The following is a 22,490-nucleotide window of genomic DNA, read 5'->3' on the forward strand; positions in this document are numbered from 1 at the left end:
AGCATTCTGAAAATACAGACGTAATTAGCTTCTATTCGGGAAAGCCCCTGACAGAAACATTCTTTTCAACTCGAACGGCTTCATTCTGGCACTTCGCCGGGGCCAACATTTCATGCAGCCTTCTTAGATCTTTCCAGACAATGTGTGACACATCAAACCTAAGATCGAGGACTGTGTTTCTCCTAAATAGCACCCCTCTCCTACTTAGTCGCCCTATCTTACACAGTAGCCCAGTGTGAACATGCAAACATGTAGCCTTCCCTTCGGGTATCCGAATTTCCTCTCTGCCTGTATGTTAGATTTTCACCCTCTTTCAGGTCAGAGAGGAAAGCAGAAGGCAAGAAGGTAAAGGCTGGCATGGTTAGCTGTTCCTTGTGGTAATTAACAAGTTCTCCTCACCCCTGTATTTGTAGTAAAGCCTGACATATTCATAAATAATAATAACCATTTTAGTAAAACATATTCAACCTCCTAACCCATTGCTATACATTCCATGACTATAACACAAAAGGTGGGATCGTGAAGACAACCAACCTGGTTTTGATTGGTTCTTCTACCTGAATAAACTGCTGAACTACAGACTCTTTGAGGAAACCTCTCTTTCCTATAGATGTATAGAAATTAGTCACAACAGCCCTCTGCAGGGCTATTATTACTAGCCTAAGGCAAAAACCGCACAAGGAAGTTGGTTTTTTTTGTGGGCCTTTCTTCCTTTTTTTATACCTGTTCTCACAGTCTTTCTTTACCGTCTAGTTTACTTGACTCACAAGCAGACATTCATTTTTTTTTTTAATCATGAATTTATGTTCACATGCAAGATTTTGGGAAGAATTTTGATTTAGCAATTTTTCTTATCTGAGAACAGTCATCAGTTACACTGACTTCTAGGTCTTCTGTGAGTCCTAAGATATTCTGAGGATTCGGGTATCTTCCCTTGTTGGAATATGACCAAGTGGGCCCCTCAAGTGTGACGTTTCAATTCTTGCTTTACTCCTGGGAATAAAGATGTGGACATCTAAGAGGGGCTTTGGTTTTAAGAAACAGCCTATGCTCTCTAGGGTCTAAAACCCCTCTCCTTCTCGGAAGAAGAAACATGGACAGAGTAAAACCATGCAGACTCCTAGATCTTGCTGCCAGCCTCTGGGTCATCCTGCCTGGAACCCAGCCCTTCCCTCGCTAGCGGTGTCCTCCTTGATAAGAACACGTTGGCCAGGGCAGCCCATGCCAGTTCGCCTCAGAGATCTTCTAGCTGATGACTTCAGGGATTATTCTGTCTGAGGGCCTCTAATCTCAGATTCCCAGAGATCATCCCACAAAAGATGAAAGATGGTTTTATTACCATCTGCCTCACAAAGCTCCATGGAAAGCCATAGGCTGGGAGACATCTGATGCCTCCACTAAATCTAAAGACTATAGGCCCAGGCCAATTCCTAGGTGTTATGCGCTCTTACAAGGCATCTCCTCTGTAATTAATTTAGTTCAGTTAATGTGCTTTATGGCTTCCTTCATTTCATTTGGTCATTGACAGATGCTCCAGATGGAAGTCTGAAGTTGAGGTCAGTAAACCTGTTTTGGAAAGGACTAGAGCATAAATGTGTTAGGTTTTGTAGACCAAAAGCAATGCCCTCCATTTTCTCTACAGCTGTTCTCATCTGAAAACTTACTTCTGTCTGCATTTACCTTTCAATTTCATAAAACTACCATTACTTCTCTGGCTCTGCAGGAACGGAAAGCAGGCCAGATGTGGCCTGTTGAGTATTTGCTGATCTCTGGTGTAAAGAGAATTACTGTTGTATAACAGCTACAGAGAAAACACCTATCACAGTATAATTAGAAAAATATGAATTATAAAAACTAAATATGAGGTAAGAAAATAACCAGAAATAATTTTATAGGTACTGTGGACTATGTTTTGAGGTTAATGACAGAGCCTGAAGAGTCTATTGACAAATGACATCAGGAGAGACCAAGGCTATACCTCATCAATGCCAAAGCAATGGCTGTGTGAAATTGCACCGGCCCAGCCTAAGTACAATGTCTGAGGGCCTGCTTCACCTCACAGGTTCACTGTTCATTAAGTCCATTTTTTTTCCCAAGTAGGCATGGTGTTGGAACTCTAGAAGGCCAGTCTAACCAGACTTACACTCCGTGGCAATGGGCCACAGTCTAATGCAGAGATTTGAAAGTGGGGCTTAGGACCTGTAAGCTCCAAGGTCAAATCTTGTCTTGGCTTCTTGGAAAAAATTCTGTCTCTCAACTCTAGAGGGGATGCTGGTGTCTGTCACAGAGGCCAACATGGCTTATCGACAGTTCCTTAAGCTTTTGAGCAGAGAGGGAAGAAGGGAGGAAGGGAGGAAGGGAGGAAGGAAGGAAGAAAAGAAGGAAAGAAGGAGAGCCATTGAGAACTTACAAGTTGCCAGCAAGCATGACATATTCTTTTATGCCTTTCATGCTCACAGAAGCCCTGTGGAGTCACGAGTCTTCCTCCCACCAACCTACAAAAGGAAAGTCAGTTCCCCTAAACACAGTACCCAGCAGACAGGGAGCCAGGGTGGGGCTTTAGATTTAGTTCCACAATCTTTCTGCATGACATGTGGTCTTTAAAGCAAAGGCAACCAGACCACTATTTTTGTACTCAAATCCTAGTAACTATGAAAATAAAATTTTGACATTGTGAGTTTGGGGCTAATTGCCACCTAAGCGATGAGTTTCTGATCCCAATTTATTTATCTTTAGAGCAACACAGTGAAGGTTCTACATTAAAAACTAGGCAAAATGCTGGAATATAACATTTAAAGAATTCTATCTTAGTTTTCTTTTACTCTACTAAATGATACTGAATTTCTTTAAGTTTCCACCCCCCCATTTCTATAAACAACGACAAAAAATATGAGGATGGCAAGTCATTTGTGCACCTGTTCCCTATGCTTTTGTTCAGAACCATAATATACATTTCCTAGGATTTGAATACAGCAATAATTAGCACTAACAGATGTTGAACACTTGCTGCCTCCTAAGAACTCTTAATGTCATTAAGTTCAGTGATCAATCTCAGTAATGGGAAAGTCTCCATTGGAGGCAAGGAAGTGTTTCCATTTGGGAATGTTGTGCCTGAGCAGATTGGCTTCATGGACAGTAAGAGAGATGTGTGTAAAACATTTTATCAGCAAAACATATGTCAGTAATTACATATGTTTGACTTTATGAAGAAGTCAGGGGATATTACCCATGCTTAGTGTTTGTATGGATGTAACTTAAAACTGCCTGAAAATTCAAGCACAGTGGACCGGAAGACACCTCTGTCCTGTTGACACGGGCCAGCAGGTTTAAAACCACCACCACCACCACCAACAACAAAAACCCATTTCTGTTGATCTCAAGCCAGGCATGATGATATATATCTGGAATTACTGAAACTGGTGAGGCAAAGGAAAGGATTGCTGTAAGTACAATGCTAGCCAGGTCTACATATGGAGTTCTAAGCCAGTCAGAGTTACATGGCAAGACACTATCTTTAGGGGGAGTGGTGGAACAAGATAAAAATGTTTAAAAGTTTAGTATAAACCAACCTGGGGAAGAAATTCCTATACAAGCTGATGAGAGCTTATCTCCTTTAGTAGTGACCAGCCACTGTCTGCAGCTGTTCATTCCTAAAAGGTAGAAGGGATGACTCCCTTAAGACTTTCAGAGGAAAGGATTCAGTGACACAAAACCTCTCATGCCATAGGCTATGATTAGGCATTCACAGAAACACTACGGTTAGGCTCAACTCTGTAGTTCAAAAGTTGACAGACAGAGAGAGATATAAATGATACACAGACAGGTGACAGATAGATGATAGGTAGATGACAGACAGACAGACAGACAGACCAACAGAGAAGACAGACATGAGCTATGAGTAGCCAAGCTCACTAAGAAAGAACTGGGCTAGTGTACAAGAAGATAACCAGAGTCTAGCTAGAAACAACCCTGAGAGTGAGGCAAATAGAGTCTCAACTCAGGACCCCAGAAAGATACCTGTAACTTCCACTAGTGTGGGATGGAAGGGTAGCAGTGGCTCAAGGCATGGCTGGGCACATGAATGGGGCTGACCAGTCTAAGATGATAGCCAGGAAGCCACTGTAAGTGCCAACCCGAGGCAGAGCTTTTGGTCAACGTAGAATGGGTACATGTCGCCATGCTTAATCTTGCTTCAACCCTATTACCACTGTAAAGTATCTCAAGTTGCATGTGAGTTCATTCAATAGAGTCCTTCAGTTTAGAGCCGCATGTTATCCTTAACCTTTCTTTACAATAGTGTCCATACAACAGTAAAAAGAAATTCTCATTATGCCTACAAACACCAGAAAATATAGTTCTTAAGAAAAGAAAACCCTTTGTGCATCAGACAGGAGACTAACTTCCTTTTTCTTTCTTTCCTTAGAGGCTAAAGCCAATGGAAACAGCAAGTCAGACCTTTGGACCTTTTTATTTATTTGTTTATTTGTTTGTTTGTTTGGTTGGTTGGTTCACAGCCACAAAAGGTGTAAAGTATTTCTGTTCTGGCCTGAATTTCATCTTACCGTCCATCTGTTCCCTCAGACCTGCTTGAGACAGACTGCAAAGGAGAGATAAATGGCCCTCCTCATATCCCACATGATAACAAAATAATATTAAATCAGTAGCAGGGTGGGGTAGGGGGGATAAACGATAACACAAAGACAACCAAGACCTCCTCTAGTGGGGACAACAATTGGTGAACCTTTACTTCTTTGTCTCCTCTTCCAGGAGGTGTGCAATGTTTATATAAACACTGGACACGTACTTTTGACATCTACCCCTGGTCCCAAGTCATGGCCACACTGTCTACCATAAAGAGCAGCCTTCTTTCTCTTCTACCTGCCCCACTGCTACTGTCATGATCTGCTCCAGCCTGAGGACCCAAGCAGTTATGCAGAGAATGCTCTCAAACTATGAGCTGTTTAAGTCCTTCCTCCTTTAACTTTCCTCTCACAGGTGTCCTGATGACAGCCATGTCACGGGAACCAATAACACACTTTCTTATTGATGGGAATCAGAGCATTCTGTAACTTCCAGCTCTTATGAATTAAACTGCTTGTTCATGTGCAGAAACATGTTTTTACAGCAAAAACTTGTGCATGTTGGAAAACTGAGCGAATCAGCTTAATCTTGCATGAAAACCCAGCAAGAGTACAAGGGAATAGGCAGAGGAGGAAAACTGAAGCACCCAATTTGGCAGTGTGCAAACATGTAAGGATAGTAACAGCTGTAACAGCTCCGTAAGTGTCAGTGTGACCTGTGCGGCCTGGACACCTACATTTTAATTTGTGTCAATGGAATGTGTATGATTAAAAAAAAAAACAAAAACCCAAAACATCAAAAACCAAAAATGACGTGAGCCCTTTGAAGGATAGCACAGTGAGCAACCCAGGTGAGCTACAGACTCTTATTTTTACTTGTCCTCTCTAGATCCACACTGGGTATTTGATAGAAGCCAATCACATATATTGTGAGTCAACAACAATGGGTTGCAAAGTGAGCTACTGGGATAAGCAGCACTCTGCATAGCCTTAGGTTAGAACAATCTGGCATAGAGTCAAACCTTGGGTTTGCTCAGAACTACTGAGTTGGAGAACCCAGGGGTACGCTCAGAAAACGGCATTTTTACAAGGTCTTCCGCTGTCCTTAAACACACTGGTGGACTGTCTCAGGGTTGGGGAGGATGCAACTCTACATTAGGGACATTAAAGCCCACAGAGGACATGAGGCTTACTCCTAGGGTCACAATCACAGACAGCAGATGCTCTACAACAGTGGTTCCCTACCTTCCTAATGCTGTGGTCTTTTAATACGGCTCCTCATATTGTGATGACCCCCACCCCCAAACCATAAAATTATTCCCATGGTTACTTCATTAGTGTAATTTTGGTATTGTTATGAATCATAATGTAAATATCTAATATGCAGGATAGCGGATAGTGACCCCTACGAAAGGGTCCTTCAACCTCCAAAGGTGCCAGGACTCTCAGGTTGACAAAGTGTTATGGATCCAGATGACAGCTTGAGAAGCCATCAGGAGAGGCGTCATAAAAGCACTGTCAGATATGTCCTTCATGGTCCTTTTGCCCCATTCCCTCTGTCTACCCTATTCCAAACTTTCTCCCCTTTGTAAATTCTAAGCAAAACAGTGCTTTCCAAAGGTAATGCAAGACATAGTTATGTGTTTTACAATGCTTTGTGTCTTTCTGAAGACTTTAATGTAGAATTATGTTCATCTTCTACAGCTCTTTCCTATAAAGTTTAATTTAATGGGAAATCTGTGTGTCAGTTTAGAGCCCTCTAATGAACACCCCGTAAACTAACAACCAGGTTCTTTGAAAAGAGACCATGGGAGGCTCTTTTATAGAAAATTATGTCTAGCATTTACAACTTCCTAAGAAGGAATCCAAAGACAGCGAATATACTCAATTTAAGAATGTAGAAAGTATATTAAAATATATAACATGAGATTACATTAAAATGAAACACTATTCATAAAGCATGTTAACAAAGTGTTGTTTATTGTAAAAACTCATATTATCACAGGAGAAAAGCTCCCTTCTCCAAGCAATGTGAAACTTCATAAATTAATTCTTATTTTCCTTTCATCATGCTTATATATGATTATCAGAACAGAGAGCTTTTTGTCTCCCTAAAGAGCTTAAAGTTACATTAAAATTTGAATAGTTCAACAGGACTTACTAGCCCAAAACATAAGGATTACTTTATAACCCAACAGAATCAGTACCTATAAAATCCCCTCATTCTTGAAGGTCTCTCTGGTTCTTGCTGCAATAGCTTTCCATTTCATAGTAGTTTCTGTGGGACTTGACTGTCTCAACCATCTCTGTCAAAGGCCTGCATTGTCAGGAGCATCCCTTGCATGGGTATCTGTCCATCAGGTTGGACTGGAGTGGAAAGGATGCAAGCAGGCCTCATCTCTGGGTCACCTGACAGCCTTCATCTGTAGCTTTAGCTCCTCTGACCAGCAGTTCTAAGCAAGTCCTAAGGATTTGGGTTTCTGGGGGATGATTCCAATGTCTAGCACCAAGTCTTCATGTCTGAGATCATAGGTTCACTTAGGTCAGCTCACACTGAGACCACAGTTAACATGTGTACGTTCGACGGAGCCAGTGCCATTTTAGACACACATGGGTCAGATCATGTGTCTATGCAGCATTCTTTGTTTGTGTGTGGAGCCTCTGCTAAGCCAGCACGAGCTCACTTGGTCCATGCTGCTGTAAACACATGAAACTTAGACTTGCCTACTTCATTAGCGCATTATAGGAGCTCAGATTTCTATCCATCCCAATGCTACGAACGTGGCATTCACACCTTGATTTGCTGAAAAAGTCTAACAGATTCTCAATAAATCACCTGGGATTTCCATACTGACCTAGGCCATAGTCTCTGAAAAACAAAATAGAAGTGATCTATTTTCAGGGCTTTCTGACCACTGTCCCTGTCCCTGGGGCCCACTCAGCAATAGGCCCGGGGAACCCAGGAGTCCTCCAACAGTGAGAAAGTAAACACCACAATTTAATATCATCCTCAGCATGGGCTCAAGTGTATTTCATCCTTTTAACCTAGAACACTATTTTCTCTGACAAAGATAAAAGCCTTTTTAGGTAATCCATTCCCATCAGTCACTGTCTTATCAATCTGAGAAGTCTGCTTCAATAAAGGAAGTAGATACTTCAGGACATATTGGACTTCTATGTATCACAATTGCTATCTTCCCTGCCCATCTTAAGGCCATACAAATGAATCCTGTGACATCTGAGGGATGATGGAGCTCAAGGCTGTATTTAAGGGCTTCCTTTCCCACACTAACATATATTCAACAGGTTCCCATAAAGATATTTTGTGCTAAATCATTTCTCTAGCAACTAAAGGCATACATATCTCATAATCATTACATAAGTACTTTCCTGACTTACTTTATCTCCCAGATTTTTATTAACAGAATCTAAAGAGAATAATCAGGTACTTTGTGCAGTGCTGGTGATAAAACCCAAGGTCTAACACATCTTACACAAGATAGGCAAGTTCTTTCCCATTGAACCATACCCTAGCCATCTCGAAGTATTTCTGCCACTAAGACAAGTGTTAAGTCCATCAAATAAAATTAACAATTCAGATTTAACATCAAACTAATTCCAGCATGCTTTTGGCATGTGCCATGGGCTGCCATGTGTCCGAAGACCTTTAGCCCATATACAGCTAGTGTGCACATACACTCCTCATATGTGCATGCCAAGAGCTTAGCAAAGAAGGCATGTAAGTTTGGTTTTATAGTTCTTCTCCATGTGTGGTTCTGCCTCTGAGTTTGTTGCCTATTCAGCAAATCAAAAATTATAATCAATTATTTAAAATAATTCAGAAAGCAAGAAAGTACAATAGCACCCAAGGGAAACAAGCATAAGTAAGAAGAATAAACTTTGACACGTATGAGCCACCCGGAGAGTTAAAATCCCAGGGAAATGCTGGGAGGGTGGCGCCTGCCTACATCAAGTGTTCTCAGGGGCAGAAAATGTCTGCCAACTGCAGGCTGAGGCACTGATGGATGCAGCGACTTACACTTCCTTGCCTGGTGTCACAGCTCGTCTGCTACAGTTAGAGGCTCAAAGGCAAAAGGCAAGAGCTCAAGATCTTTTTGAGAACCAAATATAGAAAAGCATCACGGATGACAAAGGCACTTCAAACTAAAATGAAACCTTAAGAAGTTGAAAAGTCTAAAACTTTAAAAATAGTACCAGACATGTAAAAATGTACATCCAGTCCAACACGAGAGCTGAAAATGAACGGTATATTAGATGCATACAACACAGACAACATTTTCCATAGCATCAGGTGTCATAGCAGCGAAGACGTGGGCCAAGACTGGCCAATCCCCGAAAACTGCTGCTATTATACGTGGGTTTTCTCAGTCTCCTCTGATTACCTTTGACCTTAACTTCTGAGTTCCAGATCTTTAGCAAGGTATCTTCATTGGCTGAAAAAGTACAGGGATGGTAATAATTTGTTTTAACTATTCTACTGATTCATTTGGTGTGTTAGAATAAATGTTCACATGCCAGCAATACACAAATCAAAAGCTTCTGGTAAAAAAAAAAAAAAAGCTATCCATGTCTCCTCACTTATGTCTAATACAGAGGTTTTCAGTGTGTGTTGGTGGTGTCCAGGGGCAGCCACACACATTTGATGATGTATCTTTGCATCTTTTAAAGATTTGGTCAGTCCTTCAAGTAAGTTTTAATCACTCTCTCTGGATTAGAAAGAGATGAGGCTATGTTGTTTCAAAGAAAAAGTCCCCAAACAACTGTGAAAGGTACCTCGATGCTGGCACAGTGCGATTAGGACTATTTTGATGACTGATGCTCTTGGAATGAGCATCTTTCTAATGTCCTTGTCTTCTGCACTGGATCATCTTGAGAACCGTCAAGCTTACAAAGCCACAAAGCATATCTTTCTCCTAAGCCACTGGAATGCATCAGTAAATTCTTCATTCTCTATGCCTTATTAGTACTTCTCAAAAGAAAAAGAAAAAGAAAAAAAAAAAAAAAGATTGCATGCTGCCAACCTGGCTATGGATTGAGATGCAGATGGGAATGAGATCTGCAAGTTACCGAAAATGGAAACGTCTCATTGTCTAGAATATGGTGCAAATGCGACTGAATTTCAGATGGCTTGCAGCAAGAGTTTTCTCCGTGTAAAGTAATAAAACTAATTATGTTTTCTCAAGTACTCCACCACCACGGAGTCTAGAAAATACACGCAAATTGCAAGCTAAGACAATCAAAGAAAAACAATGGGTTCTTCCTGCATTAGAATAGTCTTTCCTTTTTTTGTTGCAACCTGCAATTTCCTAAATATAGGATCACCTATGATTCACACCCAGGTAGAAGACAGGAGATCTAGAGTGCTCTCCCTCTCCCTTTGGTTGGGGGACATTAATGGATAGTCTTACAGGCTGCTTTACTAATGGGAAAGTTTTTACAGCAACCTGTGAATTCCATTTAAACTGGAAAGGTGATAAATACCCACTATTCCCTTTAGACTCCACTATTCCATTTAGAACGTTGTCTGCTGCCTGCTTCAGGGCCAACCATTTCTTCTGAGTCTAAATCAGTAAGCTGAAGCTTCCTGCAAGGAGTGGGTGCCCCTACCTTCTGGCAGAAGTTCAGAACTAGATGAATCAATGTGTTATTTAACCTTGGTTTTTATGAGGGAAAAGCAGGGCTGCTCCACCAGCCTGGCACAGGAGAACGACTACAGACCAGTGACACAGCAGAGGGTTCTCAGGTGAATTCTTACCTGAATAGAGTTCAGACCCAGGCCCCGGCCCTGGGGACTGCCCCACGGTATGATCAGCAGCATCTCCAGGGGAAGTGTCTGGCTGCAGGGGCTGCACGGCGAGGCAGTCCGTGAGGAGATCTGGATGGAGCTCAGTGCTAGACCGTAGCTGAAAGGAGAAAAGAGAAGAAAATAGAGAAAGCTGATCCTGAGAACATCAGTCTGGAAAGGCTCTTTCCCCTACGTGTTGATGCAATTCAATCCACAAATATTTATCAAGCATCCATGGAGAGACAGGCAGGAGTGGAGCACAAAGCAAACAAAGGGTCAGTTATCTGGCCCTAGCACCTGCTGGGTACTTTAGGAGACACGTGGCTGCAGGTCGGTTTGCACCTAAGACCTTGATAGGTCCACTTCTGGGACCCAGTCTCCTAGTATATTCCTATTTATTTGTTCACCCAGCATCTACTCAAAAGTTGTGGTGATGACAAGGACCAGCTCCGACAGACTTTGCCCACGCTACAAAGAACTTTTATGATCAGAGATCCACTGAGATTTGACCCTTAGAAACACATAAGAAACACCCCAGCTAAAATTTAAATATACTGAAAGAATAAATGAAACCACTAATAATAACAACAACCAACCCCCATACTTAGTTACATGTAAAACGGACTTTACATTTTCATTTAGTCACGTATAACAAGATCAATCTTATATATGAGTCACATGTAAACATTTAACCAAAATGGGGTTAAAATGTAGTGTACATAAAAATTTTCCCGATTCATTTTATAACATGTGGGTGTTCATTTGTTCAAGTGCTTATGCTATATATGCATGTCTGTGCATATGCTTGTGTGTGCATATGTAAGTGTATGTCTGTGTGCATGTGTGTCTATGTGAGTGTGTTGTGTCCCTGTGTGAATATGTGCTTGTGTATGCATGTGTGCACATGTGTGAGTGTGTATCTTTGTGCATATATCTGTGAGTGTGTGGCGTGTTTTTGTGTGCTTCTGTGTGAATGTGTACATGTGTCTGTATGTGCGCATGTGTATGTGCATGCACCTCTGTTTCTGTGTGTGTCTACCTGTGTCTGTTTGCATGGGAATGCGTTTATACATGTGTGTAGGCTGAAGAGAAGCCTTGGAGACATCAGGATACTGCCTGCCTTCTCTAAACAGGGCTCAATGGTGTGCAGTGCACCAGTCAGACCACACTGATAAACAGTAGGCTGTAGTAAATCTCCTGGTTCCACCTCTCCTGGGCTGGGATTACAAGTGTGCACCATGCTACCTACGTTTTACATGGATGCTAGGGGTTGAACTCAAGTCCTCCATACTGGCCAAGCAATCAATCAGTTTATGAACTGAGCCATCCATCTCCCCAGTACCTTTACAGACACAAATTTTGTAAACATAACTTGAATGAAAAATTATAATGAACATTTGGTGACATAAAAATATTAACCTAATTGTGTTAAAACACAGTGTTTAACAATCTAGTAATGCTTTTCTTAGAAATATTGCAGTATTTAAAAACTGTGTACAACTGATTTTATAAAGTTAACATAAAGCCTTTAGATACGGGGTTGGAGTGCTCTTATTTCTTTGACAAATGCCATGCCCCTTTCGACCCTGGGAGCATTCACTGTCTTTATAAACTCTAATTCTTTCTGGGAAGACAATGAATAACTAAAATAGGTGTAAAAATCAGATGATGCTAAATGCCAGAGAAAGTGACATAGAAAAGGGCGGTCATGGGGACATGTGGGATCTAGTTGGGGATAATGAGCGGAGAACACATCTTGGGGTTAAAATTGGTAACAAGTTTGAGAAGAAGTGAAGCAGGGTGCCCCAGAGAATGGTAGCTGGAGGCTGGGGGAGCCTGCTTGCCTTAGTATGAGTCTAAATGACCCGTGGAGTGGCAGGACTGGCCCTGGGCAGAGGACAGGGAACACAGATAGACAGTGTTAAGCAAAATGGGACAAAGGAGTGTACAAAGTCTTGACAAGGGAAATTGTTGCAAACTGGGGCTTCTTCAAAAAAAAAAAAAACAGGTTGAAAAGAAGAACTAAAAGGATTATTGCATATGCCACAATAATTACAGAGGTGAGAGCTATGAAATGCAGGGGGTTGGTGAAGAAGAAAGACATGGGAGGAGTTGGTGTTGGACAAAATGCAAGTATAGTATGCATATATGAACTCAGAGTTCAAAAACTGATAATGCACATGAAGCAAGTGCTTGGCATTATCACCCGAAGGGCACAGGGGTGTTAACTGACAACTCTCTAGTTGGACTGAAGACCCAGTCAAGAGGGATCCCATGGGTGATACATGAAACTCAGGTGCTAGTGAAGTCAGAGATGCTGGAGGAAAACATACGACTATCACTTTACTAAACCAGCATAACCCCTACAACAATCTAAACATATGTCTTTGTACCTACAAGAGTCGCCCTCATGTCTCATCAAAGAAACTTCTCTGTGCAGTAGACAGACTATTACAGAAAATGACAACCAATCAAAAGGCAGGGCTGTGGAGCCCAGTCCCATTGAATACATCAACAAAACACCTCCACATCTAAGGCTCAGGAAACATTGCAGAAGAGGGGTATGATGAAAGAGCGCGAAGATCAGGGAGTTTGCTGTGAGACGTTCCCTAATAAAATCAGTTGTAATATCCATCAAGTTTCACCAATATGAGTGCCTAGACATGAGCTGAACAAAGACAACAGCAATAAACATGCCAAAGTGGATGGGGGGGAGATCCCCTGGGGTCTCAACCCTACACACAGACCTATACGTAATTAAGGACTGTGGAGAACAGGAGAGACTGTCTTCTCCAGGGAAGGCCCACTGATTGTATATCCAATAACAATATCAGCCCTGAAAACATGCATACATGTAACATTATACTGAACATGGTACATTTAGAAATATATATATGTGTATGTTATGCATGCATTAGAAGTTAATGAAAGGAGAGGCCGTGCCTTAGAAAAAGAGCAAGAAAGGGTATATGGGAATGTTTGGAGGGAGAAAATGATGGTGAATGATGTAATTATAACCTCAAAAACACAGATTTTAGAAATGTCTTCATAAAAGCAATTCAGCATTGGCTAAGTAGCTTATTTTTCAGTAAAACATGTGTAATATTTTAAAAAAATATTCACTACATTTGCCAAGACCTTAATACTGATTTATCAGGTGCAGGTTTATGGCTCTGTGGCTAAGAGCACATGTTACTGTTGCAGAGGTCTTGGTTTCAGGTCCCAGCACCCACATGGTGGTTCCCAAGTATCTGTAACTCCAGTCCCAAGGGACCTGACACCTTCCTCTGACCTCTGTGAGCACCCAGTACACACATGGTACAGATACACACAGACAGACAAAGCATCCATACAATATATCAATCATAAAAACCGTTACAAAAGAACCTGTGGTAGTGATGTCACATGTAGAAATTAATAGATTTTCTTTTCAGTAGGTATGTTGGCACAAAATTTCTAGAGGGTGTTAGTGAATAGGTTTTAAGACCCATAATCAAAATAATTTGATCCTTCAACCTGACCAAAGGAAATATCCAGAAATATGAAGGACAATGTAGACCCAAAGAAACATGTATGTATTCTCCTGGTGATATATATCATGATTTACAGTTATACAAAAGACAGGAAAATGCTCTTAAATGTCCACAAATAGAACAACTAAAAAAAAAAAAATCATACATTAAATCACTAAAATACTAGGTTCATAATCAAAATTTCATATACAAAATGGTAGTAATAACATCTAACCCCTAAAAATGAATTGGAAATGTAATATTATATTAAAGCTGAGTTTTGCTTATAGCCATAACATTATGAAATTATATACTCTACTTTCAGCAATCTTCTCTGGTCTTCTAAATTCTCTATACTGCAATGGTGAACTAGAATCAATGTGCCAATTCAAGAGTGCCTGTGTATGCCTCTTTTCCACAGTCTGATGACATCACAGATAGCTTGAAACTGGGCATGGTGAAAATATTCACAATACAGAAATTGGCAACCACTCCACACTATGCCTTTTTCATCTGTAGTGCTAACTGATAAATATCACCAGAACACTGATAGAGACTTGGAACTGAACCCTGAACACACATGAGCACAGACTGCTACCGATGGAATCCTGTTTGTCTCGGAGTTCAGAGTTAGATAGGCTCCCGGTGAGAAATGGAAGGGATCTGGAGGAGCACTCAGTGGGGGAGCCTAGCGGGAGTTGGTTAGGCCTGGGATGATGTTGTCCTCATAGGGGATTAAGGTAGATCCCGTGGGACCCCAATTTAATTCTCAAGAAAATGAAAGAACGCCTAACCCTGAGTCAGTCTCTGGATTTTGAATACCCTTTTAACTTGTGATCCTCACTCTGAAACCATCTACCATGTTTCAAGGGGCCCTCAGTTGGCCACCATGCGTTTGAGTATTAATGTCTCAAAAATCGCTGAGCTTTCTTGTAAGGTTGTTTTTTATATCAGTGAAAAGTAAGAACAGACAGACAGACAAGACACATATGCATGCATACACAAAATGGTACTTCTTAGATCCCAGTTGAGAGTAAATCTCCACCCAGACTATGAGTATTAAGGCCACCCAGGGAGCAAGGTCCCAGAGAAGGAGCATCTAGCTCACATAGCAATGAGATCATCACAATGTCCTCAGCTTTGGCATATCGAGCTTTCTGACCAGGAAGGCCTATGCCAATGTATATCCCTCTTAGGGCCTTTGGAAGATATGTTTGTTATTTTCTTACGAACCTAACCCATGCTGCTTAAGAAAAACTGGGGAAAAAAAAATCAAGGCTTAGAATGAGTTCTGGTCATCACTTTTAATTTATCTTCCATCATTAATATGTGATCTGGGGTGCACATGTTCTACTAAGGGCAGAAATGAATGCTCTCTGCTTTCGATTACCCACCACTCCAGGGTTTTCCAGTTATCAGTATCAGTGAGATCATTCCAAGGAATTTCATGGCCATGGTAATCCTGGCATCAAACACGGGCAATCTTCCTTAGCTTCAACAGACATTCATGTTTTCCAGCGGCATGATCCCATACGACTTTGTGGTGAGAGTTAATTTAGTTTTCTCTAGGATTAGGCATGGTTCTAAAAAGTGCTTCTTAAATTAAACATGCCTCAGAACATTAGGCAGAATTTCCAAAGGAAGGCTACATGTGAATACCGAGTCATGAGACGAAGTTGTATATCCACCCCAGATCTACAGTCTAGAAAAGGATCCTCCAGGTTGAAATGAAAGAGAAGAAAAACATAGTTGAATCTCTTGGAGGGGTATCCTCCAATCTAATAACAGTTTTAGGTGGAAATGAAAAATTCAAGTATTCATAAACAATAACTTCCTAATGTTTATATCAACAACATCTCAGTTTCTAGGATTATATGAAAACGAGACAGGGTATAGCTTAATTAAGTCAGGATCATCAGTGAATGTAATTCTCTGGCTTGGCACAGGTCAGAAACTCCCTCAGGACATTCCCAAGTTCCTAGGTGGAGATGGTCCAGGGATGGCCCTTTTAAAACTGCTGGTCTCTAAGAATCCTAATGAGCAGAGCTAGAAATTTTCTGGCTATAGGAAGAGGAAATGCACTGTGGAGATAGACAGATAAAAATATAATATTCTTTCATGTAGAAGTTAAAATCACCGAATCTTCTCTGCTTAGCTATGATTTAGAAGCATTTTTTTTTTTCATTGAAACACAAGCTTCAGACCTCTAATTAGCAGGTTTCTGGAAAGGTCAAGGGAGGAGAAGATAAAGACAACGATGGGGAATGTTTTCCAGTCACTGGATAGACAGATGCTACGAAAATAATTCAGCCAACCCGGGGGAGGCTGCTGTGCTTTGCATCTTATGAAACACCTTGACAGATTTATGAGAAGCCTCCTTGAGACCTTTGGACGTTAGAAGCTTGGTGTTAGCTACAGTGGAAAGCAATCATTAATTCCAGCATCCTAAGTACTAATTATCATAAAAAGATTCTCGAGTTTGCTATGTATGTATCTGTCTCTGGCGAACCCACCAAGATAAACGGCTGCATGAGGTTCAATTCTTGAAAACAATTTAGATTCCTATTCTTTTACATGAATGAAAAAAATGAAAAATTTCTATAAAGCTTAATGCTGTTCTTAGGAAACAGCAAAGAACTGACTAACCCCTGCCCGCCCCCCGCCCCAAAACTCTGAGTCTTTCCTGCTCTTTTTGGATAAAGGAGAGATTTGAAGTTACTGACCATTACTTCTCGCCAAAAGGGCTGCTGTTTCGGATGGGCCATGGGAATGGTCCTCTGGAACCACAGCGTTCAGCTTCCCTCACAAGACAACATGGGTTCTACAGAACTACCTTTTTATAGCTTTCTCCTTCGCTATGCAGACTTTCTTTGGCCTCCACGATATGCCAGGGACCATGGTAGGTACTTGAAACACAGTATCAGAAGGAAGATTCCCACCCAAAGGTTTGCATTCTAGATTATGAAGTTAATAAATAGTATACTAGAATGAAATTGTAGAGAGGATAGTAAGTACTCTGGAAGGAAATGGTGAAAAGGTGCCGGTGCAAATGGGGGAGGTATTTGGGAGAAGCAGGGAGATCTGAGGATGTCCGGGGACTTGCTCATCCATGAAGGATCTTGCAAACCTCACCAAGGTGTTAAGTTTCCATCTTTGTACAATAAACTGTCTTTCAGAGTTTCTGCCATCTTCTTCCCAGAAACCTAGCTCAGTGTCTGTTTTTGTTTGTTTTTGCTTTTTTATTTCTTTTAAATCTAGAGTCTCCAAAGCTTTTGTTTGAGAGCTCACAGGTTCTATGAGGCAGGAGTCCACAACAGTTAGTGCTGTACGCCAATTTGATTCGGCTATAGCCCTAGTTTTTCCATCCCACGTGGGTCTAATTGATTCTGTGAAGGGACTGTGCAGATGTGGTCCATGTCTACTGACAGATGACCTTCATGAAAGAGACTATCTTCTACAAGTTGAATGGGCCATGTTCATTCAGTGAAAGAGCAAAAGCAACCAGGTTTTACTGAAGAAAAGAAGAGGAAGAGAAGGAAGAAGAGAAGGAGGGGGAAGAGGATGAGGAGAAGGACTCATAAGCTAAAGAGCCAACACTCTGTCACAGGAATGAAGCATCCACTTCTGACTGTGAATGACCATCCTTCCTAACTCCTTACACCTGCCAGGATGCACACTTACATGAAATGGGTTCTTAGAATCTTCTCTCCTTCCCTTACCATACACTTCAGACACACACCTCTCCCTCCCTCCTGTGATTCTCTTCCAGGAGACCATTAGCAGATTCTGATGCAAGGTTTTCTAACAATGCCCTAGACACATTGTCTTACACTTGTATATTTCTGACATCATGCCCTGTAGGGAAAAGGATCTTACTTTGGACTGGAGGAAGAGATAATAAATGGAATGGACCACTTCTGCTCAGATTTCCTTGTCTCTTCCTCTGCTTTGGCTGTGGTCTAGTAATATGAGTGTGATGAAGTGTAGCATTCACCATCCTTACCACTTCATCCTAAGTACATGCATAGTGGTCCTTCTGAAACTACCAAGGCTGTTCCTCCTGAATGAGAACCCTGGTTCTTGATACAGGGGCACTATCATCTTGACATTCTGATCCTGAGATAAGATGACATTGGCCAGGGGTGTCCTAAGAATGTCTCCTTTCTGTGTTCCTGTCAATCCCTTGGCTCTTCTTTCTCTTTCCATAGCTTCCCTCCAGCTCTGGAGAACTTCTCCAAGTTAATAGGGATAACACATTTGTGTTTCACTGTGGCGCTTTCTAGAGTGGAGGTCAGGGAAGACTTCTGAAAGGCAGGGTTATGATGAATAGAGCCCTGAATAAAGTTAAGAAAGCTTACATCTGAATATTTGTGAAGAGGAAAGAAGTTGACAGGCCTGAAAACAGTCATAAGAGAGGAGTGAGCAACAGAACAAGAACAGTTTGTGGCACAGGGTGAGAGAAATGGCTAGGATTCATGTGGGTACAGGCCTATAGAAACATAAAACTTTAGCTTTTGATTTATGTGGTTATTGCAAGACTAAGGGGATGGGCAAGCAGGAAGGCAAGATGCATGGATATGTACTGTGGATATGTAAGAACCGAATGAAAACAGACAGAATTGCTAAGGGAGTGGCTGTCACACACCACTGCTAAGGGCGTAGTGGTTACACACCACTGCTAAGGTAAGGGAGCAGCTTTCTCACACCACTGCTAAGGGAGTAGCTGTTACACACCACTGCTAAGGGAATAGCTGCTACACTACTCCAAATGAGTTTTTGCTACAGTAAGAGGTGTTGAAAGGTGATCAGCTTCTATTTGGAAGGTGAAGCTGAATTTGATACAGTAAAAGAGGGGAATTCAGGATAGGTCCTGTGATTGTTAATCTTTACTGTCAACCTGATTAGGTGAGAAATCAACTAAGAAACATGCTTTCAGGAAGACCTGTGAGGACACATCCCAGAAGGCTTAACTGAAGAGCTAAGACCTTCCTTTAGAGTGAGTGGCACCCCCCACCAAAACAGAGAGTAACAGAGGTCTGAGGAGAAGGCAGCTCATTGACAAGAGTTGCTTAGGAACCCATCTCTGTTGCCATCACACTGCAGCTTCTTTGAATTCCAATGTGGAATGAAGACCAGTGGTTCTTTAGGGGCATCCAGGTCTTCAGGTTGGAACTTGTCAGGCATCCAACTCAATGGAAGGGGCAACTATGGGGTCCTCAGCTTCTCCAAATGAACACTGGTAAGATGATTCTTTCCTCAAGCACCCAGGGCACAGGGAGGGCTGTGACATCTGATGTCCATAATCCTGTGATTGGGTCTTGCTGATGGTCTGCCTCAAGGTTTGGGAACCCACAGCCCAGGACAATGTGTCGTTGGTATTGTGAAAATCAGCCACTAACTGTCAACTGGATTTGTGAGCATGAGCCTCAATACTGTATCTAAAGGAAGTGACTATCTCTACTGATTTTTGATGTAAATACACAATGACATCATCTCCTATTTTACCCCCAAACAGAAAGTTTCCAAAGATTCACAAGAAGCTAACAATGTTGGGGAGACTTTGAGTGGATACTCAAATCCCCTGGGACTTCTGTGCTTGGCAATGTGCTGCTTCCCACCCCTGCTGTGATGTGACCATCTCCCAGCTTCTAGACTTTGTACCAACAGCCAGCAACTAGCACAGGTCTGCCATCCTCTTCACCTTGAAATGGGACAAAATCGGTGACATATCTCCGCATCTCATGGTTGAGGAGACCATCTCAAACAGGACCATTCTCTAGCATCCTCCTTGCTTCCTCCTGAACTGTGGGAGGCACTTGAGTCCCTGGCTCATAGCAGACTTCTAAGAAATATTTTAGGAATCACTAAAAACTCAGTGTTGTTTCATTCAGAACTTCCCAGAGCCAATCAGAAGTACCTAAAAGAATGTGTGGCTACATTTCTCTTCTGTATATGTTCTTCTCAGACCCCAAGAATATGTGTGTCAGTTAGTTTTCCATTACCTTAAGGACTGGTAAGAAATCAAGGCAAATGTTTCTAAGAAGGGAAAACCAAGCTATTGTTTGATGCCCCTAGTGAGGGCAGCGCAGCCAGCCAGGAATACATAGTAAACAAATGACTTACTTATTTCTCCAGTATGCCCAATGCAGGAATCCACCTACACTTTCCTCCTGTCCTAAAGATCTCCCTAAGCTGACTTGCTAAAGATTTCCTCACCTCCCAAATGGCACCTTTAACATGGATGGGCCTTTGGGGCCTTTAGAGGCCTGACCTAGACCTCAGGAACTATCAGAGTTGACTGTATCCTGCTACTTACAAACTCCGTATCAGGCTCAGGGACACAGTAGGATGACCCTGAACAGCTCTGAGTCCAGGAGGCCTATCTGTGGATCAGTGTTAAAGAGTGTATCTTTAAAAAACCATTTTAGGGTTCACTTTTTGTACTTATCCTGGTAAACACAATGCCTCTTTAGCTTCTGCACAGCTTCCCATTATAAAATACTTGTTCCAAACAATTGTTTTTCAGCTTTAATAATGAAGTCACCCGTCACAGCTTGACATGCTTCCTGTGTGTGGGAACTTGAGCTGTTTTCCTCACAACACAGTAACTCTTCCTAATACAGAAAAACAAGGCACCATCAGACGTGACTGGTATTTGTTTGTATGTTCGAGACTATTCTGCCGATGTTCACAGCTCTTCAAATGGGACAGGAACTCGACTTCCGTCATTTCTTTTGTTTGCTTCAGACGTGATTGAATAATCACCCAAGATTAAGTGAATCAAGTGGAAATAATCAGGATGGGGAAAAGGCCAGATTCTGTCATTTGCAGTTCCATTACGTTGTATCCCAGAAGCAAAGGCATTCTGTGAGCCTGACACAGATATACTTCCAAAGAAAACCAGGCGCAATCAAAGGCTTTTTGTCTTCTTTCTCCAGTGAGCAGAGTCCACTTGAGCTTGGCATATTTATCCATCACCTTGTCAGGATTCCTTTGTTCTCCAGAAATCAAATGCCACCAAAATATGTTTCTGAAGAAACCCAGCCAGAAGGAAAGACAAATAATTTTGCTTTCTTTCTAGAGGCTTAAGGTTTATTACCAGAACATTCTTATCAAGTGTTCTCTGTGACATTCTGAGCAATGTGGATCTCAGGGAATTAGCTCATTGCCAAAAGGCTTAAAAATAATTACAATGAATTAACCTATTATATTAATTACAATTAATTTCCAGTTGAATGTAAGAATCCCATCTCTAGGGGATTCCTCGGCACTGACACTTATGAAGTGGCTCTGCATATCATAGGTAATTAATTTCCAACAATCTGCTATCAAATTTGTTTCCTTTGGGGATGTCCAATTTGCAAGGAGAAAAAAAAGTAAGAGTGAAAAAAGTTTAGGAAATGGGTATGGAAGAAACAGAACTGCCCAGTCAGGTAGCCTAGATTCTGGTTGGCAATGACTGGTAAGACCCAAAATTGCACCCATCAAGGACAGGTGGACATACCAAAATAAACAACTAGGTATATACCTTAATGATGCCATGAGAAAACATTTCCAATATGCACACAACTATAAGTTATTTAGTTTAAATACTAGTTGATTGAAACCATACACAGAAACACAGAATTTCAGAGCACATGATCTTGGGGTCTCATAATCCTCCCTGTTAGCTCTGTACTGGTGCCAAACATTCTACATCGCCTCTAGCACATACTGGCCCTATGTGAATAGTACACACTTGAAATGTGACCAGTACAACTGAAGAACTGGTGCTTTGATAACTGAAATTAAACATTATTTACAGTACTAAACTGCAAAGTACTAATGCCTCCCATGGCATCAATCACTTTAGCCTCTGCCTAAATCCTTCTGATAGAAGGGAGATTACTTCCTTACCACTCAATATCCTCTACTGATCAACTGGCACATTCAGTGTGTGTGTGTGTGTGTGTGTGTGTGTGTGTGTGTGTGTGTGTATGTGTGTGTGTGTGTGTGTGTGCATGTATGCACATAGGTCATGAAATTTGAAAGGAGATCATGAAAGAGGATGAACTGACCTTAAGGGAGAGGGGAAAAAAAAGACAGTAATGAAATGTATCTGAAATGAAAGCAGAAATGAAGACCATTTATGGGAAAGAGGAAACCAGAGACAGGGGAGCATACATTAGAGGACACACTGGGCAAGGGCATTGGGGGGGGGGCGAGAGATAATTAGAACAGACAATGACACATAGGCATGGGAATATCTTAACAAAACATGGTGCTTTGTAAGTCACATTAAAATTATTAGAGGGAGAGAAGGAGGAAGGGAGACAAGGGAGAGAGAGAGAGAGAGAGAGAGAGAGAGAGAGAGAGAGAGAGAGACTGAGAGACTAAGTGAATGAATGAATTTTAATTGATGTTGAACTATTACTTGCTCACTGGGCCTTATGCCTTCCATTGGCCCCTAGACTACACCAAAATACTTTGTCCAGAGTCAGCATTTATACTTCTAGTATTTGAGAAGCTTCAACATATATATATATATATATATATATATATATATATATATATATATATATATATATATATATATATATATATATATATATA

At 41.4% G+C, this 22,490-nt stretch overlaps 1 protein-coding gene across 3 annotated transcripts in view; it reads right to left on the reverse strand.

Moving 5' to 3' along the window:
- The window catches only part of Glis3 (GLIS family zinc finger 3), a 417,582-nt gene that overhangs the window by 46,859 nt on the left and 348,233 nt on the right, over positions 1–22,490 (reverse strand). For all 3 annotated transcript variants that reach the window (XM_021205791.2, XM_021205781.2, XM_029537780.1), the window contains one exon: positions 10,357–10,504. In XM_021205791.2, the coding sequence (XP_021061450.1) occupies positions 10,357–10,504 (148 nt within the window). The remainder of the gene's footprint in view (positions 1–10,356; positions 10,505–22,490) is intronic.

This window comes from Mus pahari, chromosome 1 (assembly GCF_900095145.1).
Source record: "Mus pahari chromosome 1, PAHARI_EIJ_v1.1, whole genome shotgun sequence".
Lineage (NCBI taxonomy): Eukaryota > Metazoa > Chordata > Mammalia > Rodentia > Muridae > Mus > Mus pahari.